This window comes from Ranitomeya imitator, chromosome 9 (genome assembly GCF_032444005.1).
Source record: "Ranitomeya imitator isolate aRanImi1 chromosome 9, aRanImi1.pri, whole genome shotgun sequence".
Classification (NCBI taxonomy): domain Eukaryota; kingdom Metazoa; phylum Chordata; class Amphibia; order Anura; family Dendrobatidae; genus Ranitomeya; species Ranitomeya imitator.
The window spans coordinates 7,123,742-7,151,333 of record NC_091290.1 but is presented as its reverse complement, the minus strand read 5'-3'; the positions used below and the strand labels follow the sequence as shown (position 1 = coordinate 7,151,333).

At 51.3% G+C, this 27,592-nt stretch overlaps 1 protein-coding gene across 1 annotated transcript in view; it reads left to right on the top strand.

Annotated features, from left to right (window-relative positions):
• The window catches only part of OVCH2 (ovochymase 2), a 48,400-nt gene extending 21,400 nt beyond the window's left edge, over positions 1 to 27,000 (top strand). Inside the window, exons 10-25 of the mRNA XM_069738369.1 lie at positions 1,653 to 1,786; positions 2,113 to 2,253; positions 5,633 to 5,763; positions 5,939 to 6,032; positions 6,756 to 6,890; positions 11,017 to 11,085; positions 11,236 to 11,289; positions 12,470 to 12,656; positions 12,771 to 12,840; positions 14,203 to 14,377; positions 14,580 to 14,704; positions 17,612 to 17,771; positions 21,211 to 21,288; positions 21,630 to 21,759; positions 21,952 to 22,082; positions 25,239 to 27,000. Of these exons, the coding sequence (XP_069594470.1) occupies positions 1,653 to 1,786; positions 2,113 to 2,253; positions 5,633 to 5,763; positions 5,939 to 6,032; positions 6,756 to 6,890; positions 11,017 to 11,085; positions 11,236 to 11,289; positions 12,470 to 12,656; positions 12,771 to 12,840; positions 14,203 to 14,377; positions 14,580 to 14,704; positions 17,612 to 17,771; positions 21,211 to 21,288; positions 21,630 to 21,759; positions 21,952 to 22,082; positions 25,239 to 25,372 (1,948 nt within the window). The 3' untranslated portion in view covers positions 25,373 to 27,000. The remainder of the gene's footprint in view (positions 1 to 1,652; positions 1,787 to 2,112; positions 2,254 to 5,632; positions 5,764 to 5,938; positions 6,033 to 6,755; positions 6,891 to 11,016; positions 11,086 to 11,235; positions 11,290 to 12,469; positions 12,657 to 12,770; positions 12,841 to 14,202; positions 14,378 to 14,579; positions 14,705 to 17,611; positions 17,772 to 21,210; positions 21,289 to 21,629; positions 21,760 to 21,951; positions 22,083 to 25,238) is intronic.
• The last annotated feature ends 592 nt before the right edge of the window (positions 27,001 to 27,592 follow it).

Here is a 27,592-nt window from a genome sequence, read left to right as displayed (position 1 = left end):
ACACAGTGCAATTTTGATCGCTACGACGGCACGATTCGTGACGCTCCAGCATCGTAACAATATGGCTCCAGCGTCGTAGACTGCTGTCACACTTTGCAATGTACGACGCTGGAGCGATAATTTCATGACGTATGTGCGATGTAGAAGCCGTTGGTTACTATGCGCACATCATATACGATATATGTTACACCATGCGATCATGCCGCCACAGCGGGACACTAGACGACGAAAGAAAGTTTCAAACGATCTGCTACGACGTACGATTCTCAGCGGGGTCCCTGATCGCAGGAGCGTGTCAGACACTGCGATCTCGTAACTATATCGCTGGAACGTCACGAATCGTGCCGTCGTAGCGATCAAAATTGCACTGTGTGACGGTACCCTAAGACAATCACTGGTGTTTACTAAAAAGGTCGGCGTGATAACAGGAGAAGAGGTGTATAAGTGGGTGTCATCTGCATAGAGATGGTACTGGAAACCAAATCTACTGATTGGTGGTATAGTTTATACTGTTGGGTTTTTTTTTTTGCTTGTTTTTTTTCTTTGTACCTTTCCTACTTTTGTACAATAAAATTATTTTTTTTTTAGGAAAAAGAAAGTGATTAGTTTTTGTGTGTCTTCTTCCCAGCGCTATAACTCATAACTCTGTTGATGGATCTGTGTCAGGGCTTGTTTTATCATGGTATGAGTCAATGCTTAAATTGGAAGAATTTTGTTCTTTACTCCATTTGTAGGGAGGTAGATGGAAAGCAAAAGCATTTCCAGTGTTTTGTCGTTATTGATCGTAGCATCTAAGAGGTTTATATGTAGGGAATGGTGGTGGTCTTGCCGATCTCCGTGGTCTCACCCTGAGCCCATTATGGGTGCCAGCCCTAGTGCCATCAGAGCTACCAACCTTAGTGCCCCCATCATGGGTACCAGCCCTAGTGCCCTTAGAGGTACCATCTCTAGTGCCCCCATCATGGGTGCCAGCCCTAGTGCCCTTAGAGGTGCCAGCCTTAGTGCCCTCATCATGGGTGCCAGCCCTAGTGCCCATAGAGGTACCATCTCTAGGGCCCCCTTAATGGGTGCCAGCCCTAGTGCCCTTAGAGGTGCCAGCCTTAGTGCCCTCATCATGGGTGCCAGCCCTAGTGCCCATAGAGGTACCATCTCTAGTGCCCCCATCATGGGTGCCATCCATAGTGCCCATAGAGGTACCATCTCTAGTGCCCCCATCATGGGTGCCAGCCCTAGTGCCCTTAGAGGTGCCAGCCTTAGTGCCCTTATCATGGGTGCCAGCCCTAGTGCCCATAGAGGTACCATCTCTAGGGCCCCCTTAATGGGTGCCAGCCCTAGTGCCCTCACAGGTACCAGCTCTAATGCCCCCATCATGGGTGCCATCCATAGTGCCCATAGAGGTACCATCTCTAGTGCCCCCATCATGGGTGCCAGCCCTAGTGCCCTCAGAGGTGCCAACCCTAGAGCCCCCATCATTTGGGTCCGCTCCAGCACCTGTATGGTTGGCAGCCTCCAACCACATATTGTTAAGGCCTACATAAGTATCGGATCAGTGATTGTCTGACCCCCAGAAAATGGGTGGTGATTTTTTAATTTTGCCCTACATTTTTTAAATTAATTTTTATATTTATGTTTATTTCTTTTTTCCTCTCTAGAAATTGTGTCTGGAGAATTCTCGTCCCTGAAGGGAATCACATCCTCCTGAGGTTCCATCGCTTCAGTGTGGAGTGGGATTATTCCTGTGATCTGGATTATCTGGGGGTGTACTCTTCATCGGGGCATCTCATTGGTGAGTCCAATACTGTGCGGAGCGAGAGCGGTGTACCAGGGGCTTGTGTGTTACATAGGTGTGCCCTGCCTGACTGCTGAAGTATGAAAGTGCTGCTCCTATGGTGGGCTCTTACTCACTCAGCCATCAGAGTGCAGCCCGGCGTCACTCACCGGCCCACCCCAGTTTGTAGTGCACCCGTGACCCAGGTGTGGACTGGGTGACCTTGCTGGGAGAGCCGGCACCATCGTACATGACGGCCTGATCGTGTCCAAAGAAACTTTCCGGGGCTGTAGATAATTTGCTTTTTATCAAAGTGACTGACTGCCATTTCCTCCTCATTCCAGGGAAATTCTGTGGCGACATCCGGCCGCGGCCATTGCTGATCCCCGACAGAAACGTCACTGTGAAGTTCTTCTCTGATTTTCAGGAGTTCCGCTCTGGATTCTCCCTCTCTTACGAGGCGGTGGATCCGAACCTTTATCCAGGTGACTCCGTCGCCTTTTGTAAACTTGTTCCTGATTTCGGGGTACAGTTTGCTTTGCGGCGGTGGGTGCTGTGTAAAGGTGCGGAGTTTTCGGATGCCTCGGATTTGACATCTACCGCTATGTGGGTGAATGTGCGGAAACATTTCTGCAAACTTTTAACTTAATATGCATTGCTGACTGCCTGCAGTGTGGACATAGCAACCATGTGTATGTGACCGCTGCAGCCAGTCATCGACTTCAGAAGGAATGGCAGCACGTGAGAACCTTCGATTTCTGTCGGCCAAACGATCGCTGTGCTGGCAGCCATCTCGTCCATATCTCCCATACGGTGGGCAGGGGAACACATATCAGGGCGCAACCTGTGTGCCGCCCGCACAGGGGCCCAAGAGGTCAAGGGGCCACTATCCCCTCCATAGCAGCTGGAATGGTGCACTACGATGAGCAATTGTACTGCACAGGGGCCCAGATTTTCTTCTTGCAAAGGGGCCCTGTTCTGTCTGTGTCCGCCAGTGCCCAGGAGCGCTCCCTGCGCCGAGCTCCTCTCTGACAGGCAATGACTGACATCTCTGGTGTTGGCTCTTCTCTCAGATTGGATCAGTGTTTTGACAATGATCTGCACAGACCCCACATCGGATCAGAGGTCCAACAATTATCTGCATGGGGCCCTCATCGGATCAGAGGTCCGACAATTATCTGCATGGGGCCCTCAATGGATAGGTGGTCTGACAATCATCTGCACAGGGTTCCCATTGGATAGGTGATCTGGCAATCATCTGCAGACTGCACGGGATCCCCATCGGATAGGTGGTCTGACAATCATCTGCACGGGGTCCCCATCGGATAGGTGGTCTGACAATCATCTGCACGGGGTCCCCATCGGATAGGTGGTCTGACAATCATCTGCACGGGGTCCCCATCAGATAGGTGGTCTGACAATCATCTGCACGGGGTCCCCATCGGATAGGTGGTCTGACAATCATCTGCACGGGGTCCCCATCGGATAGGTGGTCTGACAATCATCTGCACGGGGTCCCCATCGGATAGGCGGTCTGACAATCATCTGCACGGGGTCCCCATCGGATAGGTGGTCTGACAATCATCTGCACGGGGTCCCCATCAGATAGGTGGTCTGACAATCATCTGCACGGGGTCCCCATCGGATAGGTGGTCTGACAACCATCTGCACGGGGTCCCCATGGGATAGGCGGTCTGACAATAATCTGCACAGGGTCCCCATCGGATAGGTGGTCTGACAATAATCTGCACGGGGTCCCCATCGGATAGGTGGTCTGACAATCATCTGCACGGAGTCCCCATATGATAGGCGGTCTGATAATCCTCTGCATAGGGTCCCCCATTGGATCGGCGGACTGATAATCATCTGCACGGGATCCCCATCGGATAGGTGGTCTGACAATCATCTGCACGGGGTCCCCATCAGATAGGTGGTCTGACAATCATCTGCACGGGGTCCCCATTGGATAGGTGGTCTGACAATCATCTGCACGGGGTCCCCATCGGATAGGTGGTCTGACAATCATCTGCACGGGGTCCCCATCGGAAAGGTGGTCTGACAATCATCTGCACTGGGTCCCCATTGGATAGGTGGTCTGACAATCATCTGCACGGGGTCCCCATCGGATAGGTGGTCTGACAATCATCTGCACGGGGTCCCCATCGGATAGGTGGTCTGACAATCATCTGCACGGGGTCCCCATCGGATAGGTGGTCTGACAATCATCTGCACGGGGTCCCCATCGGATAGGTGGTCTGACAATCATCTGCACGGGGTCCCCATCGGATAGGTGGTCTGACAATCATCTGCACGGGGTCCCCATCGGATAGGCGGTCTGACAATCATCTGCACGGGGTCCCCATCAGATAGGTGGTCTGACAATCATCTGCATGGGGTCCCCATGGGATAGGCGGTCTGACAATAATCTGCACAGGGTCCCCATCGGATAGGTGGTCTGACAATAATCTGCACGGGGTCCCCATCGGATAGGTGGTCTGACAATCATCTGCACGGGGTCCCCATCAGATAGGTGGTCTGACAATCATCTGCACGGGGTCCCCATCGGATAGGTGGTCTGACAATCATCTGCACGGGGTCCCCATGGGATAGGCGGTCTGACAATCATCTGCACGGGGTCCCCATCAGAAAGGTGGTCTGACAATCATCTGCACGGGGTCCCCATTGGATCGGCGGTCTGATAATCCTCTGCACGGAGTCTCCATCGGATAGGTGGTCTGACAATCATCTGCACAGGGTCCCAATTGGATAGGTGGTCTGACAATCATCTGCACGGGGTCCCCATGGGATAGGCGGTCTGACAATCATCTGCGCGGGGTCCCCATTTGATAGGCGGTCTGACAATCATCTGCACGGGGTCCCCATGGGATAGGCGGTCTGACAATCATCTGCACGGGGTCCCCATGGGATAGGCGGTCTGATAATCCTCTGCATAGGGTCCCCCATTGGATCGGCGGTCTGATAATCCTCTGTACGGGGTCCCCATGGGATAGGCGGTCTGACAATCATCTGCACGGGGTCCCCATGGGATAGGCGGTCTGACAATCATCTGCACGGGGTCCCCATGGGATAGGCGGTCTGACAATCATCTGCACGGGGTCCCCATGGGATAGGCGGTCTGATAATCCTCTGCATAGGGTCCCCCATTGGATCGGCGGTCTGATAATCCTCTGCACGGGGTCCCCATCGGATAGGTGGTCTGACAATCATCTGCACGGGGTCCCCATCGGATAGGTGGTCTGATAATCCTCTGCACGGGGTCCCCATCGGATAGGTTGTCTGATAATCATCTGCACGGGGTCCCTATTGGATCGGCGGTCTGATAATCATCTGCACGTGGGTCCCCATCGGATAGGTGGTCTGACAATCATCTGCACGGGGTCCCCATTGGATCGGCGGTCTGATAATCCTCTGCACTTGGTCCCTATTGGATCGCCGGTCTGACAATCATCTGCATAGGGTCCCCCATTGGATCGGCGGTCTGAAAATCCTCTGCACGGGGTCCCCCATTGGATCGGCGGTCTGAAAATCCTCTGCACGGGGTCCCCATTGGATAGGTGGTCTGATAATCCTCTGCACGGGGTCCCCATCGGATAGGTGGTCTGACAATCATCTGCACGGGGTCCCCATTGGATCGGCGGTCTGATAATCATCTGCAGGGGGCTCCGTACACATTACACTGTTGGCTGCACCTCTCGATATTGGTGGGTTCGTCCGACGTTGGTCCAATGTATATGGGGTGGTGGGGTTAGTCTAGATTGATTCTTGATGTTATTGGAAAACCCCTTTAATTACGGAGTCACAATCTCCCTCTGGTTCTTGTCTTTATTTTTACCCTTATTTCAGATTCTGAATGTGGATCTGTCCCTGTTATCTTTGAGGAAGGAGAAATCCAGTCAATGAATCACCCCGAGCCGTACAGCAGTAACGCCATTTGTCAGTGGGTGGTCCACTGTCCACCATCCCACGTCATCGAGGTACTTGCTGCTTGCAATTAAAGGGACATTACCTGGAAATGTGGGGTTAAATGAACCCCAATCTATATAATCTACCACCTTTTGTGGGGTCCAATATCCGTTTTTTCCATGTAATGATGTTGGGGTCCTCGCGTCCGGCAATGTCCTCTCACCGTCTCGTCTTTCTTTTTTCCAGTTAACTTTTCAAACCTTCGAGCTTGAGTCCCATGAAGAATGCATCTTTGATTACGTGGTCGTTCATCATGACCTGCAAGGAAACATGGTGGCAGGTCAGACATTGTGGTCGTGAGGAGCGCTGCAGACAATCACACAGAGTTGGGGTTATAAGCTGAAAGTCTCATTTAACCGATTCTTTACTAAAATGGAAACTTGGCGTTTTCTTGGATTTTCTAGGCCTTCAGTGTGATTATGGGGGTCCTGGGCCCCTCACTAATCAGCAGGAGCAAAGAAGCTAAATGGGATGAGCTGCAGTACCAGACACGGCCATATACGCGTGGGTGTCGCTGCGTCAGGCAACGTAGTGAAGGGATGACTTGCTGATTGATGGAATTGGGGTGGGACCTCCATCAGTGATGCATGGTTGGTAGACGATTTGTAGGACCCTGGCGCAGCCGCTACATCTGAGTCCTGCGAACCTCCTCCTCCCTGCCGCCATCCCTGGTGCCACTTATGATCAGTAGGCTTGGTGGGACGCCATGCGTGCCTTGTACTGCAGGGTGGGCCGGACCGACTAATCCGAAGAGACCCCGGGGATGCCGACAGATTGCAGGAGGTTCATAGGGTTCAGGTCAACGGCCACGGACTACAGACATGGCCACCAGCCCGGGGTCCTGCCAATCTTCATGGTCATCCCTAATGATTGGCCACGGGTCTACGATCTCGGACATTGCACTGATGGCCCACTCCCAATCCTTCTGACGCACGGAGACGGCGGTGCACCCTTCTGCCGCCACGTGACGTTCTTGATTCATTTTTTTTCTTTCTTTCTCTAGGAAAGTTCTGCGGATTTTCCATTCCTGACCCAATCGTCAGCGTCTCCAACGTCCTGCAGATCACGTTCATCTCCGACTACGCCGCCAATTACATTGGGTTTCGAGCTGTCATTTCCTTCGTGCTTTCGAAGTCTCGTAAGAAACTTCTTTTTTGAACGCACATAATAGTTATAGGTCGTGTAAAGGCGGGAAACATCGTAAATCAGGGCTGTGTCGGGATTTCCATTCTCAATTTTCCAAATGTTAAAGGAGGCATTCAACTTTAAAAAAATATATATAAGATGGCCACAAATGGTAGAATTGGTAGCACTGATGCCCCGGCGGTCCTCCCAGCAGCATATGATCGCTATGGCACGTGCTCCCGGCTTAGTGCTGCCATATGGTGCCACTAATTCGTCACGTACAGCCACCGTCTCATAGGACCGGGTCGCTGCACGTAAGGTCTGCAGAAGTAGAGAGTACAATTTTTTAATAATCTTTACTGCTGCTCTTACTTTAAGACTTAGATGACCCCTTTAATATTTGCTTATGACAAAGCAAAGCTCATAATTAGGTGCATATAGATTTTCTGAAATTCTTTTTGCTAAAGACGAGGCTTCAATAATTGAAGAGTTGGTCCTGGACCGTTTTTTTTTAATGTAACTATTCCTAATAATAACAATCTTTATATGTCTGTAACATATTCCACGGATACATGTACGAGCAAAATCCGACATTCCGGCACAATCAACAATTCATAAGCTAGGGGTGCGGGCCTGGTCACAAGGGCTTACAATCTATAAGGAGATGGGCACAGGAGGTCAGAAGTGCTAGTATTGGAAGGTGCAGACATCTTATATGAGGGAAGTCCATGTACAGCTGCGGGAGTCGTCACCGGCCACTCTGATTGGGGTAGTTCATTCCGGAGAACTGATGCAGCACGAAAAAAGCAAAGCCTGGATACGGTGATACAGGGGGGGAAGGATGAGATGTCGGGGTGCAATGAATGGAGAGGACGGGATATAAGGGTGCAATGTATGGAGAGGACGGGAGGGAGAGAAGGGGATATAGGAGTGTAATGTATGGAGAGGACGGGAGGGAGAGGAGGGGATATAGGAGTGTAATGTATGGAGAGGACGGGAGGGAGAGGAGGGGATATAGGAGTGTAATGTATGGAGAGGACAGGAGGGAGAGGAGGGGGATATAGGGGTGTAATGTATGGAGAGGACGGGATATAGGGGTGTAATGTATGGAGAGGACGGGTGAGGGAGAGGAGGGGATATAGGGGTGTAATGTATGGAGAGGACAGGTGAGGGAGAGGATTTAGGGGTGTAATGTATGGAGAGGACAGGTGAGGGAGAGGAGAGGATATAGGGGTGTAATGTATGGAGAGGACGGGTGAGGGAGAGGAGGGGATATAGGGGTGTAATGTATGGAGAGGACAGGTGAGGGAGAGGATTTAGGGGTGTAATGTATGGAGAGGACAGGTGAGGGAGAGGAGAGGATATAGGGGTGTAATGTATGGAGAGGACGGGTGAGGGAGAGATGGAGATATAGGGGTGTAATGTATGGAGAGGACGGGAGGGAGAGGAGGGGATATAGGGGTGTAATGTATGGATAGGACAGGTGAGGGAGAGGAGGGGATATAGGGGTGTAATGTATGGAGAGGACGGGAGGGGAGGGAGAGGAGGGGATATAGGGGTGTAATCTATGGAGACGGCGGGAGGAAGAGGAGGGGATATAGGAGTGTAATGTATGGAGAGGACGGGAGGGGGAGAAGGGGATATAGGGGGCGTAATGTATGGAGAGGACGGGAGGGAGAGGAGGGGATATAGGGGTGTAATGTATGGAGAGGACGGCTGAGGGAGAGGAGGGGATATAGGGGTGTCATGTATGGAGAGGACGGGTGAGGGAGAGGAGGGGATATAGGAGTTTAATGTGGAGAGGATGGGAGGGAGAGGAGGGGATATAGGGGTGTCATGTATGGAGAGGACGGGAGGGAGAGGAGGGGATATAGGGGTGTAATGTATGGAGAGGACGGGAGGGAGAGGAGAGGATATAGGGGTGTAAGGTATGGAGAGGACGGGAGGGAGAGGAGGGGATATAGGGGTGTAATGTATGGAGAGGACGGGAGGGAGAGGAGGGGATATAGGGGTGTAATGTATGGAGAGGACGGGAGGGAGAGGAGGGGATATAGGAGTGTAATGTATGGAGAGGAGAGGAGGGGATATAGGGGTGTAATGTATGGAGAGGACGGGTGAGGGAGAGGAGGGGATATAGGGGTGTAATGTATGGAGATGACGGGAGGGAGAGGAGGGGATATAGGGGTGTAATGTATGGAGAGGACGGGAGGGAGAGGAGGGGATATAGGGGTATAATGTATGGAGAGGACGGGAGGGAGAGGAGGGGATATAGGGGTGTAATGTATGGAGTGGACAGGTGATGGAGAGGAGGGGATATAGGGGTGTAATGTATGGAGAGGACGGGTGAGGGAGAGGAGGGGATATAGGAGTGTAATGTATGGAGAGGACGGGTGGGGGAGAGGAGGGGATATAGGAGTGTAATGTATGGAGAGGACGGGAGGGAGAGGAGGGGATATAGGGGTGTCATGTATGGAGAGGACGGGAGGGAGAGGAGAGGATATAGGGGTGTAATGTATGGAGAGGACAGGAGGGAGAGGAGAGGATATAGGGGTGTAATGTATGGAGAGGACGGGAGGGAGAGGAGGGGATATAGGGGTGTAATCTATGGAGAGGACAGGAGGGAGAGGAGGGGATATAGAAGTGTAATGTATGGAGAGGACGGGATGGAGAGGAGGGGATATAGAAGTGTAATGTATGGAGAGGAGGGGATATAGGGGTGTAATGTATGGAGAGGACGGGAGGGAGAGGAGGGGATATAGGGGTGTAATGTATGGAGAGGACGGGAGGGAGAGGAGGGGATATAGGGGTGTAATGTATGGAGAGGACGGGAGGGAGAGGAGGGGATATAGGGGTGTAATGTATGGAGAGGATGGGAGGGAGAGGAGGGGATATAGGGGTGTAATGTATGGAGAGGACGGGAGGGAGAGGAGGGGATATAGGGGTGTAATGTATGGAGAGGACGGGTGAGGGAGAGGAGGGGATATAGGGGTGTCATGTATGGAGAGGACGGGAGGGAGAGGATATAGGGGTGTAATGTATGGAGAGGATGGGAGGGAGAGGAGGGGATATAGGGGTGTAATGTATGGAGAGGACGGGAGGGAGAGGAGAGGATATAGGGGTGTAATGTATGGAGAGGACGGGTGAGGGAGAGGAGGGGATATAGGGGTGTAATGTATGGAGAGGACGGGAGGGAGAGGGGATATAGGAGTGTAATGTATGGAGAGGAGGGGATATAGGGGTGTAATGTATGGAGAGGACGGGTGAGGGAGAGGAGGGGATATAGGGGTGTCATGTATGGAGAGGACGGGAGGGAGAGGAGGGGATATAGGGGTGTAATGTATGGAGAGGACGGGAAGGAGAGGATATAGGGGTGTAATGTATGGAGAGGATGGGAGGGAGAGTAGGGGATATAGGGGTGTAATGTATGGAGAGGACGGGTGAGATATAGGAGGGGATATAGGGGTGTAATGTATGGAGAGGACGGGTGAGATAGAGGAGGGGATATAGGGGTGCATTGCTGGGGAGAGTGATCATAGAGAATCTGGAGATGAAAACAGAGGTATCACTCATGCGCTGCTGATGGCAAATTATCGGTGAAATACAATTTTTTCTATTTAAACGGGTTTAGGAGCCAGCTCTTTTTGGGGTCACCTTATGACCAGGTTTTGTCCTTTGTGACCTTGAAAAGTTCTGACTTTTAAACCTGTTTAAATAAAAATATTGTATTTGACCGATAACACTGGAGAACACAATTTTTTAAGAGTTAGGTCAGACAACTGTTCTTAATTAATTTTTGGATGATGAATCCAGAAATGATCTCAGTTTTTCTCTATCACGTCAAGTTTTTGAACTATAGGATTTCAAATTGTTCCCCTGTGTAATTCGCCATCAGCAGCGCATGAGTGATACTTCCGTCTTCTCTCCACATCCTTGGTCGTTTTCTTGGCCGGTATACGCCCGTTAAGTGTTGCCATTCAGCATAATAACAGGGTGAGTGTGTCTCCCCTTTTCCTGACACCCCATTGTCACTGGATAAGTCCCTATTGCGTTTTTTTCTTTCCAGGTTTCTTCCTTCCATAAAGTATTTGCTCCTCTAGACAAAGAGCCGATCGTCTCTGTTCCTTTCTCTTTTATTGCAGGTAATATTAATCCTGAGACACAAGACAAGAATCAGCCACGGAAAAGTCCGGACGCAGAGGGAAACGTCAGTAAGTGATTTATTGTACCGGTCACGATTTACATCGGATCGCAGATATTAAGGCGTGATTATAGACGGCTCAGGAGGGACGATCCGATGACAGATTCCCCTTAGGATCCGCTTATGTCCGTTCATCTAGTTTACTTCTTGTACATTACAGGTCATGTCAGTCCTGAGATCCAGCGGAATAGTCAGCAAGCAGCGGAGGACGTCAGTAAGTCATTTGTTGTACTGTTTCCTTACAGATTCCCTTGTGATTCACATTTATCAAAAATGACTCCAAATCCTGTGCAAATTTTTGCTGTCCTCAGAAAAACCAAAGCGTCAGATATCACAAGTCTCGCTGAATGTTTATGCACATGATATTCATGTTTTTTGTCCTGCGTCGTCCTAAGACCATTATGACCTGTCCAGGACAGACGCATTTCGGTGATTTTTTTTTTGGCATTCATATATATGTCACACGTAGCGGATGGAGGAGATGAACGCGCGGTATTTCTTCATGGGGCGGAGGAGCAGCACCTTCCAGTGCTCTCTGCGATCCATGTTCCTGGCCTGGTAAACTGCACCACAGACTTTCTCAGGAAGGAAGCTCTACATCCGGAAGAGTCGTCTGTCCTTCTAGAGATCTTCATCCAGATCCGACTTCACTGGGCACCACTGACGAGGATGATGAAGATGACGTGGACCTTCTCCCGTCCCACTTTAATCATGCATTCCTACTTGCGTCACCAGGTCCCGAGAACCAAGGGCTTCAGTAGTAGACGCTCCGGTCCCTCCATGGACAGTTCTCTCTGCTCTATCTCTTCCTCATCTGCTGCAGGGCATCATCATCTAGTGAAAGTAGAGGGCATGACGGTGGGCCTCCTTGCCCCAGACTGCCAAGGTTTACCACCGTAACTGGAGGTCCTGTCCACCATTGTGTGAACAGCAGGACTTCATCCCATGGGTTCTCCTTTTCTAGGATTCTTTCTGTTCTTCAGTCCGTCTTGGAGCGCGGCCTCATCCTCGCCACCCTGGAGGGGCAGGGTTCGGCGTCTACATTCACTATCCGCGTATGCAGGGAATGGCTCATTGTGCCTCTCGGTGCCCATGGCCATTGTGGTGGTCTTCCCTGGGCCAAGGTCATATTGGTTCCTGCTTATTCTGAGTTGTAGAATTTTTTCCTGGTTTTCGGGCTAGTCTCCTACTGCCCACCTGGCGGTGCCTACACTTTTTTCACCTACTGTTGAGCCTCCTCATGTCCAGACGAACAATATCCATCATAGAGCAAACACATAGAGTGTGAATGGCCCCGAGAGCCGGCCATGGTCTTCCCCATCTGACCCCTCACAGGAGATGCCAGAGTTTGGAGGATGTCACCATCATTTCTCATGTCTGCTGTTTTCTCCTAGATGAGGTCTGCGGAGCCCCCATAAAACCTCCCTGGTTCATCTCTCACAGCATAAGCACAGCGGAGGAAGCGATGCCCAACTCCTGGCCCTGGCACGTCAGCATGAGTGCTGGTAACAAGCACATGTGTAGCGGAACGATGGTCTCTGAAGGCACCGTCCTGACCTCTGCGGGCTGTGTGACAGAATTGTAGGTGCAGGCCGTCTGTCGTGGTCTACAATGCGCCTTCTTGGCAAGGATTTCTCCGAAATTCTGGATTATTTGATGTTGTGGATGTTTTTGACCTTTTCCACATTGTTTTAGGAAGTCGTTGTATGATGTCGGGATGATTGTGGCCGGAATGCACGATCTGGAGGTCTCTCTGCACACTCAGGTTTGGTTATTAGTCACTTTTGGTAGAGTCTTTGGCCTCTGGATTCCTCCATAGACTTCGTGGTCCAGATGTCCAGACCTTATACTGCAGCTAGCCGAGGGTTATGCCCCGGGGTACGGTACTGCTGGGCTCCTTCATGATATTAAAGGGAGTGTCTGATCTATGAAATCACTTTTTACATTCTCTGGGCTGGTAACTCCTAGTTAATAGTGGAGGTCCTGCTATTCAAGACCCTCTTTGTGGAGGATGGTCCATTCTCTTCAATGGTCGTGGGAGACCTGGATGACTCCGTATGATAACATTAGGTTTACAAATGTAGAATTACAACACTTTTGGGGTGTATGTTACCCCAGAGATGCCTCATGTATCACTTGTGTCATGGCTTGGAGATTGCGGTACCGTACACAGTTAAGTGTTGGGTGCTCTGACCTCGTTATTCGGAGATTGCGGTACCGTACGCAGTAAGTGTTGGGTGCTCTGACCTCGTTATTCGGAGATTGCGGTACCGTACGCAGTAAGTGTTGGGTGCTCTGACCTCGTTATTCGGAGATTGCGGTACCGTACGCAGTAAACGTTGGGTGCTCTGACCTCATTATTTGGAGATTGCGGTACCATACGCAGTAAGCGTTGAGTGCTCTGACCTCATTATTCGGAGATTGAGGTACCGTACGCAGTAAGCGTTGGGTGCTCTGACCTCATTATTTGGAGATTGCGGTACCGTACGCAGTAAGTGTTGGGTGCTCTGACTTCATTATTTGGAGATTGCGGTACCGTACGCAGTAAGCGTTGGGTGCTCTGACCTCGTTATTCGGAGATTGCGGTACCATACGCAGTAAGCGTTGGGTGCTCTGACCTCTTTATTTGGAGATTGCGGTACCGTACGCAGTAAGTGTTGGGTGCTCTGACCTCATTATTCGGAGATTGCGGTACCGTACTCAGTAAGCGTTGGGTGCTCTGACCTCTTTATTTGGAGATTGTGGTACCGTACGCAGTAAGTGTTGGGTGCTCTGACCTCGTTATTCGGAGATTGCGGTACCGTACGCAGTAAGTGTTGGGTGCTCTGACCTCGTTATTCGGAGATTGTGGTACCGTACGCTGTAAGTGTTGGGTGCTCTGACCTCGTTATTCGGAGATTGCGGTACTGTACGCAGTAAGCGTTGGGTGCTCTGACCTCGTTATTCGGAGATTGTGGTACCGTACGCAGTAAGCGTTGGGTGCTCTGACCTCGTTATTCGGAGATTGCGGTACCGTACGCAGTAAGCGTTGGGTGCTCTGACCTTGTTATTCGGAGTTTGCGGTAACGCACGGCTAGGACTTGTGGATTAGCTCTAGTCTCTGCCAGTTTACTCTTCCTTTTTTCAGATGCGGCGGGTGAAGCAAGTTATTTTTCATCCTGAAAAGAACTATGATGTGGCCCTGATCCACGTGGATGAGCCCTTCCAGTCCGGCCCCTACGTGCAGCCCGTGTGTCTCCCGGACCCTCAGAGCACCCTGGAACCATCGGACCTCTGCGTCGTGACCGGATGGAGCCTCAATAGTGAGTGCAATGTGAGGCTCCAGTGACACAATGTGGCCCCACTACATCACACGCCATGTAAAATTTGTGTTATTGAAGGGGCTCTCGTACAGACTGACAATGGATCAGGGGGTGATCACATCCGCCGTGTGCTGCCGGCCTGGATCCACTGACTGCACAGTCTGCACTCGGGTCTCACCACCTGTACACATTTCATTTGTAGAGAAATTATTTAAGAAACTGCAGCAGCAGGAAGTCCCGATCCTCCTGGACGACATCTGCAAGAAATACTACAGAGGCCTGACGGACACCATGTTTTGTGCTGGGCTCGTGGCAGAACAAAATTTGGTAAGTGACCAGAACAAACATGGTTTCTCGTGCTTCTTCCTTGGAGATTACTTTTTTTTTTGTACTGAAAATCCAATTCCGTTCCCTTTTCTTATGTGACGGATGAACCTTTCTGGGGCCAATGCCAAACTTCTGTTCATCGGGAGGGCCGTCGCTGTGTCATGGTGGACTCCATCTCCGAGACGCGATGACCTGGCTCCGGTCCATGCACTTCTTAGTCTTTTGTGCCGTTTATTGCAATGTGAATGAATCTTCAGGTGTAAAGTAAAACTTGTGTTCAGAGCAGCAGGGACATCGCACCGGCGCCGGTTACTCTACAAATCCCAATGATCCGGCACAGAGCTGCAAAATAATTGTCCGACAAGTCCCATGTCCTGCTCGGTCCTGTAACTGCCCTGACCCGAGGGGAGGAACCGATCGGTGTGGTCCCTGCCACCATCCGGGTCACACTTCTGTCAGCCCCTCTAGCTGCTGTCGACCCCCACATGAACTTCCCTCATGGTAGCGTAGCGGGTTTTTACTTTTCCTGCAATCTTTAGACAGGATTTTGTTTCTGTTTTCACCGCGGCTGCCACCTTGGCACTTTTCTCATATGTGTCAGTTTCAGGATGGCTGATAACTTGCTGATTGCTGGGTGCACTTCCGCTGGGACCGCCACCAACCCTGAAAATGGCCATGCTCAGAGTGATGACCGCATATGTGCTGCTACTGCTCCGACAGCAGACATCTTAGCTCCTCTTTCTCAGGACCGCAGGGGGCGTCACCTCTGCTGGGACCACCACCAACCTTGAGAATAACCGTGGTCGGAGTGATGACCGCATGGGCACTGCTACTGCTCCGACAGCAGACATCTTAGCTCCTCTTTCTCAGGACCGCAGGGGGCGTCACCTCCGCTGGGACCGCCACCAACCTTGAGAATAACCGTGGTCGGAGTGATGACCGCATGGGCACTGCTACTGCTCCGACAGCAGACATCTTAGCTCCTCTTTCTCAGGACCGCAGGGGGCGTCACCTCTGCTGGGACCGCCACCAACCTTGAGAATGGCCGTGCTCAGAGTGATGACCGCATGTGCGCTGCTACTGCTCCGACAGCAGACATCTTAGCTTCTCTTTCTCAGGACCGCAGGGGGCGTCACCTCCGCTGGGACCGCCACCAACCTTGAGAATAACCGTGGTCGGAGTGATGACCGCATGGGCACTGCTACTGCTCCGACAGCAGACATCTTAGCTCCTCTTTCTCAGGACCGCAGGGGGCGTCACCTCCGCTGGGACCGCCACCAACCCTGAAAATGGCCGTGCTCAGAGTGATGACCGCATATGTGCTGCTACTGCTCTGACAGCAGACATCTTAGCTCCTCTTTCTCAGGACCGCAGGGGGCGTCACCCCCGCTGGGACCGCCACCAACCTTGAGAATAACCGTGGTTGGAGCGATGACCGCAAGGGCAATGCTACTGCTCCGACATCAGACATCTTAGCTCCTCTTTTTCAGGACCGCAGGGGGCGTCACCTCTGCTGGGACCACCACCAACCCTGAAAATGGCCGTGCTCAGAGTGATGACCGCATATGTGCTGCTACTGCTCCGACAGCAGACATCTTAGCTCCTCTTTCTCAGGACCGCAGGGGGCGTCACCTCCGCTGGGACCGCCACCAACCTTGAGAATAACCGTAGTTGGAGTGATGACCGCATGGGCACTGCTACTGCTCCGACAGCGGACATCTTAGCGCTCCTTTCTCAGGACCGCAGGGGGCGTCACCTCCGCTGGGACCGCCACCAACCTTGAGAATGGCCGTGCTCAGAGTGATGACCGCATGTGCGCTGCTACTGCTCCGACAGCAGACATCTTAGCTCCTCTTTCTCAGGACCGCAGGGGGCGTCACCTCCGCTGGGACCGCCACCAACCCTGAAAATGGCCATGCTCAGAGTGATGACCGCATATGTGCTGCTACTGCTCCGACAGCAGACATCTTAGCTCCTCTTTCTCAGGACCGCAGGGGGCGTCACCTCTGCTGGGACCACCACCAACCTTGAGAATAACCGTAGTCGGAGTGATGACCGCATGGGCACTGCTACTGCTCCGACAGCAGACATCTTAGCTCCTCTTTCTCAGGACCGCAGGGGGCATCACCTCCGCTGGGACCGCCACCAACCTTGAGAATAACCGTGGTCGGAGTGATGACCGCATGGGCACTGCTACTGCTCCGACAGCAGACATCTTAGCTCCTCTTTCTCAGGACCGCAGGGGGCGTCACCTCTGCTGGGACCGCCACCAACCTTGAGAATGGCCGTGCTCAGAGTGATGACCGCATGTGCGCTGCTACTGCTCTGACAGCAGACATCTTAGCTCCTCTTTCTCAAGACCGCAGGGGGTGTCACGTCCGCTGGGACCGCCACCAACCTTGAGAATAACCGTGGTTGGAGTGATGACCGCATGGGCACTGCTACTGCTCCGACAGCGGACATCTTAGCACTCCTTTCTCAGGACCACAGGTATCAGCACCACGACTTCTTCCCAACATGGCTCTGAAGTGCCTCATTGGAGCGGAGCTGTTGCTGCACATGCGCTTCTCTGCTCCATTCATTGGCTAAGGGACTGATGGAGACGAGCGTTTCTGCCACCGCTTTGATTCAGAGCTGAGTTCTCGGGTTTGGTGCAGGTCCCTGCGGTGACACGGGGATCAGCGCCCCTTCAGGCCCAGGCCGGTGGAGCATGAAGAGCACAGAGTCCGCATGTATACGTTTGCACAACTAGTGAAGACTCCGTAATATCACATATACTGTATTATCTGTCCCCAATTACAGTGGGAAGAGCAGCTCTGGGGCACAAGCTTCTGCTGTAACAGGCGAATCTATGTTATTATTTCCTATGAGATAATGGCTGACTAACGAGGTGTTTGTGCATCATAGGCGCAGTCTGGAGCCCCGCTGGTCTATATGTCTAATACAGGCAACTTCATTATTTATGGTGTTGATATCGGGGGCACTGGATTCAATAAAAAACCCAAGCCGGGCGTGTACAGCAAGGTCCCCATGTTTACTCAGTGGATACGGGAAAGGATTCTCTCCAGTAAGTGCACCATTAGTTTGCAGTAACTTTCTAGCTTTTGTCTTGGCTTTGGAGTCTTATTCCTCACTTTTTGTCACTATCACTTTTGGTTGTGCCGTCGCCTGCGCGGTGTCACACACGAGGGTGGTCGTGTATGATGGGTGGTCGTGTATGGGGGGGGTCATGTACAGTTGTAGTCAAAAGTTTACATAACCCAGCAGAGTTTTTGCTTTCTTGGCCTTTTTCAGAAAATATGAATGATAACACAAAACCTTTTCTCCACTCATCGTTAGTGGTTGGGTGAAGCCATTTATTGTCAAACTACTGTGTTTTCTCTTTTTAAATCCTAATAACAACACAAAACATCCAAATGACCTGATCAAAAGTTCACATACCCCATTTCTTAATAGCGTGTATTGCCCCCTCTACCATCAATGACAGCTTGAAGTCTTTTGTGGTAGTTGTGGATGAGGTTCTTTATTTTTTTAGATGGTAAAGCTGCCCACTCTTCTTGGCAAAAAGCCTCCAGTTCCTGTAAATTCCTGGGCTGTCTTTAATAATCTGCGCACTTGAGATCTCCCCAGAGTGGCTCAATGATACTGAGGTGAGGAGACTGAGATGGCCACTCCAGAACCTTCACTTTGTTTTGCTGTAGCCAATGACCGGTTGATTTGGCCTTGTGTATCGAGTCGTTGTCATGTTGGAACGTCCAAGTACGTCCCATGCTCAGCTTACAGGCTTATGAGTGCAAATTAGCCTCCAGTATTTGCTGATAACACGCTGCATTCATCTTTCCTTCAACCTTGACCAAGTTTCCTGTGCCTTTGTAGCTTACACATCCCCAAAACATCAGTGATCCACCTCCATGCTTTACAGTAGGAATGGTGTTCCTTTCATCATAGGCCTTGTTGACCTCTCTCCAAATGAAATGTTTATGGTTGTGGCACAAAAGTTCAATTTTGGTCTCATCACTCCAAATTACCTTGTTCCAGAAGTTTTGAGGCTTGTCTCTGAGCTGTTTTGTGTATTGAAGGTGAGATACTTTGTGGCATTTGCGCAGTAATGGCTTTCTTCTGGCGACTCGACCATGCAGCCCATTTTTCTTCAAGTGCCTCTTATTGTGCATCTTGTAACTTCCATACCGCTAGTTTTCAGAGAGTCCAGTATTTCAGCTGATGGGATTTGTGGGTTTTTCTTTGCATCCCGAACAATTTTCCTGGCAGTTGTGGACGACATTTTTGTTGGTCTACCTGACCGTCGTTTTGTTTTTACAGAGACCCTGATTTTCCATTTGTTAATCGCAGTGTGAATGCTGCTGACTGGTATTATCAACTCATTGGATATCTTTTTGTATCCCTTTCCTGTTTTATACAGTTCAACTACCTTTTCCCGTAGATCCATTGACAATTCTTTTGCTTTCCCAATGACTCACAATCCAGAAACATCAGTGGCTGGATGAAAGATGCAAGAGTCTATCTGGATCCAAGAAACTCACTCAGCTTTTATGCACACAGATTACAAGCAAACAGGTCACAGGTGAGGATGTTACCTTTAGTAGCCATTCACACTCATTTGTGTCAACGTCTGTGCATGTTATCAGGCCAAAATCACCGGGGTATGTGAACTTTTGATCAGGGTCATTTGGATGTTTTGTGTTGTCATTATGATTTATAAAGAGAAAACACAGTAGATGACAATAAATGGCTTCACCCAACCACCAACCATGAGTGGAGAAGAAGCTTTGGTGTTATTCAAATTCTCTGAACAAAGGTAAAGAAAGCAAAAATTCTGATGGGGTTTGTAAACTTTTGAGCACAAATTGTATGTGGGCGGTCGTGTATGTGGGCATATATGGGGGTGGTTGTGTATGTGGGTATGTATGGGGGTGGTCGTGTATGTGGGCATGTATGGGGGTGGTCGTGTATGTGGGCATGTATGGGGGTGGTCGTGTATGTGTGCATGTATGGGGGTGGTCGTGTATGTGGGCATGTATGGGGGTGGTCATGTATGTGGGCATGTATGGGGGTGGTCGTGTATGTGGGCATGTATGGGGGGTGGTCGTGTATGTGCGCATGTATGTGGGTGGTCGTGTATGGGGGGGTGGTTGTGTAGTTGTGTATGTGGGCATATATGGGGGTGGTCGTGTCTGTGGGCATGTATGGGGTGGTTGTGTATGTGGGCATGTATGGGGGGGTGGTTGTGTAGTTGTGTATGTGGGCATTTATGGGGGGTGGTCGTGTATGTGGGCATGTATGGGGGGTGGTCGTGTATGTGGGCATTTATGGGGGGTGGTCGTGTATGTGGGCATGTATGGGGGGTGGTCGTGTATGTGGGCATGTATGGGGGTGGTCGTGTATGTGGGCATGTATGGGGGGTGGTCGTGTATGTGGGCATGTATGGGGGGTGGTCGTGTATGTGGGCATGTATGGGGGGTGGTCGTGTATGTGGGCATGTATGGGGGGTGGTCGTGTATGTGGGCATGTATGGGGGGTGGTCGTGTATGTGGGCATGTATGGGGGGTGGTCGTGTATGTGGGCATGTATGGGGGGTGGTCGTGTATGTGGGCATGTATGGGGGTGGTCGTGTATGTGGGCATGTATGGGGGTGGTCGTGTATGTGGGCATGTATGGGGGGTGGTCGTGTATGTGGGCATGTATGGGGGGTGGTTGTGTATGTGGGCATGTATGGGGGGTGGTCGTGTATGTGGGCATGTATGGGGGTGGTCGTGTATGTGGGCATGTATGGGGGGTGGTCGTGTATGTGGGCATGTATGGGGGTGGTCGTGTATGTGGGCATGTATGGGGGGTGGTCGTGTATGTGGGCATGTATGGGGGTGGTCGTGTATGTGGGCATGTATGGGGGGTGGTCGTGTATGTGGGCATGTATGGGGGGTGGTCGTGTATGTGGGCATGTATGGGGGGTGGTCGTGTATGTGGGCATGTATGGGGGGTGGTCGTGTATGTGGGCATGTATGGGGGGTGGTCGTGTATGTGGGCATGTATGGGGGGTGGTCGTGTATGTGGGCATGTATGGGGGGTGGTCGTGTATGTGGGCATGTATGGGGGTGGTCGTGTATGTGGGCATGTATGGGGGTGGTCGTGTATGTGGGCATGTATGGGGGGTGGTCGTGTATGTGGGCATGTATGGGGGGTGGTCGTGTATGTGGGCATGTATGGGGGGTGGCCGTGTATGTGGGCATGTATGGGGGGTGGCCGTGTATGTGGGCATGTATGACGGCAGTGTTTAGGGATGGGGTCCATGTGTGGGGATGAGGCCGTACAGGAGGAGGACGTGTATGGATCCTTGTATGAGGGTTGTGTATGGGGGGAGGCCGTGTATAGGGAGGGGGCCATGCACGGAGGCCATATGTGTGGGGGGCATGTAGTCTTCACGTGTTGTCTGATGTGTGACGCCGTCAGCCATTGTGTAATACATTTTAACCCTTTCTGTTTGGTTGCAGGAGCGGGCGACTCTGGTCTTCAGCCCCAGGATCCTCTTCTCCCTCCGGATCAGCTATATGACCTCTCCCAGCAGTCAGGTACTGACGTCCATCACTTCTCTGTACGTTACATCACAGGACTGAGCCAGATGTGTGGACGCAGAAATAACCTCACAACAAGCAGAGCACAAACGGTTAATGTGTTATTAGGGAGAAAAAAAGAAGCAAAACGGCAGAAAATACTAAAACACAGCAAAATAATTACAACCCATTCATCACGTGCAGTGCAGAGGTCCGACATGCAGGCACAAGACCGCTGCAGACAATCAGTGGGTTTATTGGTCACTGATTGGCTGCAGCGGTCATATGCCAGAACCGCCAGAGCACAAATGAACATGATCGAAATAAATCCGCCATTATTGATCGTGTGTCTCTTGCAGAGCGTCCTGCAGACAATGGCTCCGGCTCTGCACAGAACATCTATGTGCTCTGTAAAGACGACGTGTCCCTACAATCACCGGGAAACATCAAGCTGGTGGCCGGCGGTCAGGACAGTCCGGACCGCGACAGGTAAATGTACGAAATAGTGGTCAGACCAGGTGGAGCGCGCCATATTGTGGCCTTGTATCTCGTAATGTAAAGTTCTGCCGGGGTATGTAAACTGTACACGAGGCCGCAGTCTGCAGGTCCATGTACATTGTTAGTATAAGTCGTGCTCATCACTTCATGGTCTCCATCCTTCCTTATTTCTGACATTCCCAGGTGCCGCGTCGTATTTCGGGCTCCGCACAATCAGAATATTTTGCTGAATCTCATGCAGTTGAGCAGCGCGTCCTGCGATCATTGCTCCCTGATGGTTTACGATGGGGAATCCCACAATAAAACCTTTAAAGGTAAGAATAAGTGAGGAGCCATGTGCAGATGTAGCAGAGCCGAGCTCGTCATTGTGTACAACATCACTATATTACAGTATATAGTGTACGGTATATAGTGTACAGCACGTAGTGTACGGTATGTAGTGTACGGCACGTAGTGCACGGTATATAGTGTACGGCACGTAGTGCACGGTATATAGTGTACGGCACGTAGTGTACAGTATATAGTGTACGGTATATAGTGTACAGCACATAGTGTGCGGTATGTAGTGTACGGCACGTAGTGCACGGTATATAGTGTACGGCACGTAGTGTACAGTATATAGTGTACAGCACGTAGTGTACGGTATGTAGTGTACGGCACGTAGTGCACGGTATATAGTGTACGGCACGTAGTGCACGGTATATAGTGTACGGCACGTAGTGTACAGTATATAGTGTACGGCACGTAGTGTACAGTATATAGTGTACGGCACGCGGTGCACAGTATATAGTGTACGGCACGTAGTGTACGGTATATAGTGTACGGCACGTTGTGCACGGTATATAGTGTACGGCACGTAGTGTACAGTATATAGTGTACGGCACGTAGTGTACAGTATATAGTGTACGGCACGTAGTGTACAGTATATAGTGTACGGCACGTAGTGTACAGTATATAGTGTACGGCACGTAGTGTACGGTATATAGTGTACGGCACGTAGTGCACAGTATATAGTGTACGGCACGTAGTGTACAGTATATAGTGTACGGCACGTAGTGTACGGTATATAGTGTACGGCACGTACTGCACAGTATATAGTGTACGGCACGTAGTGCACAGTATATAGTGTACGGCACGTAGTGCACAGTATATAGTGTACGGCACGTAGTGCACAGTATATAGTGTACGGCACGTAGTGCACAGTATATAGTGTACGGTATATAGTGTACGGCACGTAGTGCACAGTATATAGTGTACGGCACGTAGTGTACAGTATATAGTGTACAGCACGTAGTGTACAGTATATAGTGTACGGTACGTAGTGCACAGTATATAGTGTACGGTACGTAGTGCACGGTATATAGTGTATGGTATATAGTGTAAGGCACGTAGTGCACAGTATATAGTGTACGGCACGTAGTGCACAGTATATAGTGTACGGCACGTAGTGTACGGTATATAGTGCACGGTATATAGTGTACGGCACGTAGTGTACGGTATATAGTGTACGGTATATAATGTACAGCACATAGTGTATAGTATATAGTGTTTAGCACGTAGTGCACAGTATATAGTGTACGGCACATAGTGTGCAGTATATAGTGTACGGCACGTAGTGTACGGTATATAGTGTACGGCACGTAGTGTACAGTATATAGTGTACGGCACGCGGTGCACAGTATATAGTGTACGGCACGTAGTGTACGGTATATAGTGTACGGCACGTAGTGTACGGTATATAGTGTACGGCACGTAGTGTACGGTATATAGTGTACGGCACGTAGTGTACGGTATATAGTGTACGGCACGTAGTGTACAGTATATAGTGTACGGCACGTAGTGTACAGTATATAGTGTACGGCACGTAGTGTACAGTATATAGTGTACGGCACGTAGTGCACAGTATATAGTGTACGGCACGTAGTGTACAGTATATAGTGTACGGCACGTAGTGTACGGTATATAGTGTACGGCACGTACTGCACAGTATATAGTGTACGGCACGTAGTGCACAGTATATAGTGTATGGTATATAGTGTACGGCACGTAGTGCACAGTATATAGTGTACGGTATATAGTGTATGGCACGTAGTGCACAGTATATAGTGTACGGCACGCGGTGCACAGTATATAGTGTACGGCACGTAGTGCACAGTATATAGCGTACGGCACGCGGTGCACAGTATATAGCGTACGGCACGGGGTGCACAGTATATAGCGTACGGCACGCGGTGCACAGTATATAGCGTACGGCACGCGGTGCACAGTATATAGCGTACGGCACGCGGTGCACAGTATATAGCGTACGGCACGCGGTGCACAGTATATAGAGTACGGCACGCGGTGCACAGTATATAGCGTACGGCACGCGGTGCACAGTATATAGGGTACGGCACGTAGTGCACAGTATATAGCGTACGGCACGCGGTGCACAGTATATAGCGTACGGCACGCGGTGCACAGTATATAGCGTACGGCACGCGGTGCACAGTATATAGCGTACGGCACGCGGTGCACAGTATATAGCGTACGGCACGCGGTGCACAGTATATAGCGTACGGCACGCGGTGCACAGTATATAGCGTACGGCACGCGGTGCACAGTATATAGCGTACGGCACGCGGTGCACAGTATATAGCGTACGGCAGGCGGTGCACAGTATATAGTGTACGGCACGTAGTGCACAGTATATAGTGTACAGAACGTAGTGCACAGTATATAACGTACGGCACGTAGTGCACAGTATATAGTGTACAGAACGTAGTGCACAGTATATAGCATACGGCACGTGGTGCACAGTATATAGCGTACGGCACGCGGTGCACAGTATATAGCGTACGGCACGCGGTGCACAGTATATAGCGTACGGCAGGCGGTGCACAGTATATAGTGTACGGCACGTAGTGCACAGTATATAGCGTACAGCACGCGGTGCACAGTATATAGCGTACGGCACGTAGTGCACAGTATATAGTGTACGGCAGGCGGTGCACAGTATATAGCGTACGGCACGTAGTGCACAGTATATAGTGTACAGAACGTAGTGCACAGTATATAGCGTACGGCACGCGGTGCACAGTATATAGTATACAGCGCAGTGCAGCTTTCGCCTCTACGTGTCTCCCGGGTGTGGACTCTGTGCACGGTCTCTGCCCTCGGACTCTGCTCTGTAGATAAACCTCAGGATTCACCTTTGTTCTGCGTTCTTGGCTGACGTAGTCAGTGGGCGCGGTGCTGGGGCCTGATACCTTGTAACACTTCTCTGCAACATCGGCTGTAACTTTGCAAACAGTAATTCTATCCATTCTCTGCGACTCCTGACAAAGACCCCGACGAGGCGAAACGTCCTGCATGAAGCGTCGCTGCTGCTCTGTGGCATCGCGGCGATTGCTGCATGTCTGTGTGCACAGCGCTGAGTAACATCTCCCTCCGGTGCCGGATCTTGGCTGACATATAACCTCTCTCTTCAGCTCGGCTGACGAAGGAGAAGATCCCCATCACCATGAAGTCCATCGGCTCGGCCATCACCATAGTGTTCGGCGGCTCGGCCCAAGGCTCCGAGCTTCAGCTGTGGCTATCCTACTCCTTCCATGAGCAGAACTGAAGCCTGAGAGCAAACCTGCGCCTGACCCGGCACACAAAACAAACTATCAGTAACTGTAGAGCCTTACCTAGAATGTCAGTGAGCATCCTGTAATCCGGCATCTCATAATCCAGAAAGTAATACTGATAATCCGGCTCCTGCACTCAACTTCAATGTAAAGTGGAATCTGACCAAAATTGAAGCGGAAAAACACAAGACAATCACCGAGGATTCCCGGATGATTCCTGTATTACCAGCGAGCCTCATATTCTTTTCTATGACTGCCCGATAATCCAGAATATTTGCTAACCTGAAGTCTGATCCTGGATTAGAGGAATTTTGTGCCAGAAATGAGGATTGGACTTTTAAAAATTTTGGATTGTCGGGATGTTACTGTGCTCACTTCATTACAATGTCAGCTCTGACGTTCAGCTCTCCCCATGGGGACGTCATTCGCCTTTCCCACAGGCTGCGCAGTAATACAGGCGGCGGTGCGGTCACTATCTCACCGGTGGTCCGAATCCTGGTGACAGCCCCCCTGTGCCGGGACAGCGCATAATGATTCCCCCCAGTCCATAAGATCCTACAGAAAACCAGAGAGGGGACGGTTGTACGAGGGCCGCCTCGTGAACCGCCTCGTGAGCCGCCTAGTGAACCACCTCGTGAGCCGCCTAGTGAACCGCCTCGTAGCCGCCTAGTGAACCGCCTCGTGAGCCGCCTAGTGAACCGCCTAGTGAACCGCCTCGTGAGCCGCCTAGTGAGCCGCCTAGTGAACCGCCTCGTAGCCGCCTAGTGAACCGCCTTGTGAACCGCCTCGTGAGCCGCCTAGTGAACCGCCTCGTGAGCCGCCTAGTGAGCCGCCTAGTGAACCGCCTCGTAGCCGCCTAGTGAACCGCCTCGTGAGCCGCCTAGTGAACCGCCTAGTGAACCGCCTCGTGAGCCGCCTCGTGGCCACCTAGTAAACCGCCTCGTGAACCGCCTCGTGAGCCGCCTCGTGGCCACCTAGTAAATCGCCTCGTGAGCCGCCTCGTGGCCACCTAGTAAATCGCCTCGTGAGCCGCCTAGTGAACCGCCTCGTGAGCCGCCTAGTGAACCGCCTCGTGAGCCGCCTAGTGAACCGCCTCGTAGCCGCCTAGTGAACCGCCTCGTGAGCCGCCTAGTGAACCGCCTAGTGAACCGTCTTGTGGGCCGCCTCGTGAACCGCCTCGTGGGCAGCCTAGTGAACCGCCTCGTGAACCGCCTCGTAGCCGCCTAGTGAACGCCTAGTGAACCGCCTAATGAACCGCCTCGTGGGCCGTCTCATGGCCGCCTAATGAATTGCCTCATGGGCCGTCTCGTGGCCACCTAGTGAACCGCCTCGTAGCCACCTAGTGAATTGCCTCGTGGGCCGTCTCGTGGCTGCCTAGTGAACCACCTCATGGGCTACCTCATGGGCCGGCCCGTGGTTGCCTCCCTTGTGCCTGTTCCTTGTCTATTAGGCTCTATCAGTCTAGAAGGCGCTTTTTGTCGCCAGAAGTTCAGCTCTGCAGCACATACTGCAGCTCAGACAGGTTCAGCGCTGTGCAGACTGACATTTGTTGCATCTTTTCTGATTTGCGTATTTTGTATTTCCTGTCTCCTATAATAAAAGTAATCAGCGCAAGTCATTTATTACACGGGATTGTCACACGTTGGTATCGGATACGCTGACGTCCACAAGCCCCCCACCCCCGAGCGCTGCCCTACTGAAGCCCCCCATTATCAGTGACTCCATAAATCCTGTGCTGTAAATGCCGCCCACCCCGGTGTGAACAGTGCACGATTGCACCCCACCCTATAGCATCCCACCCTCCCAGGGGGCGGCCATCTTCTGTCCTCGGGGTGGGGCGGTGGCCGCGCTTGCACATTTTTTTCCCTTCATTTGTATAGGATTTCTGAGAATTGCTGTGAATCAGATGACGCGTGTGAACACGGCGCTAAAGAACCTGGGAAATATGTGAAGTCGGCTTCCTGTTATTGTGCCAGTCGGGCGCCGCGGAGGACAAAACCACAAATCGCCCGTTGCTTCGTGTTTTGATAGTAAAGGTACCTTCACACATAACGATATTGTTAACGATATCGTTGCTATTTGTGACGTAGCAACGATATCGTTAAGGAAATCGTTCTGTGTGACAGCGACCAACGATCAGGCCCCTGCTGGGAGATCGTTGGTCGCTGAATAAAGTCCAGAACTTTATTTCGTCGCTGGACTCCCTGGAGACA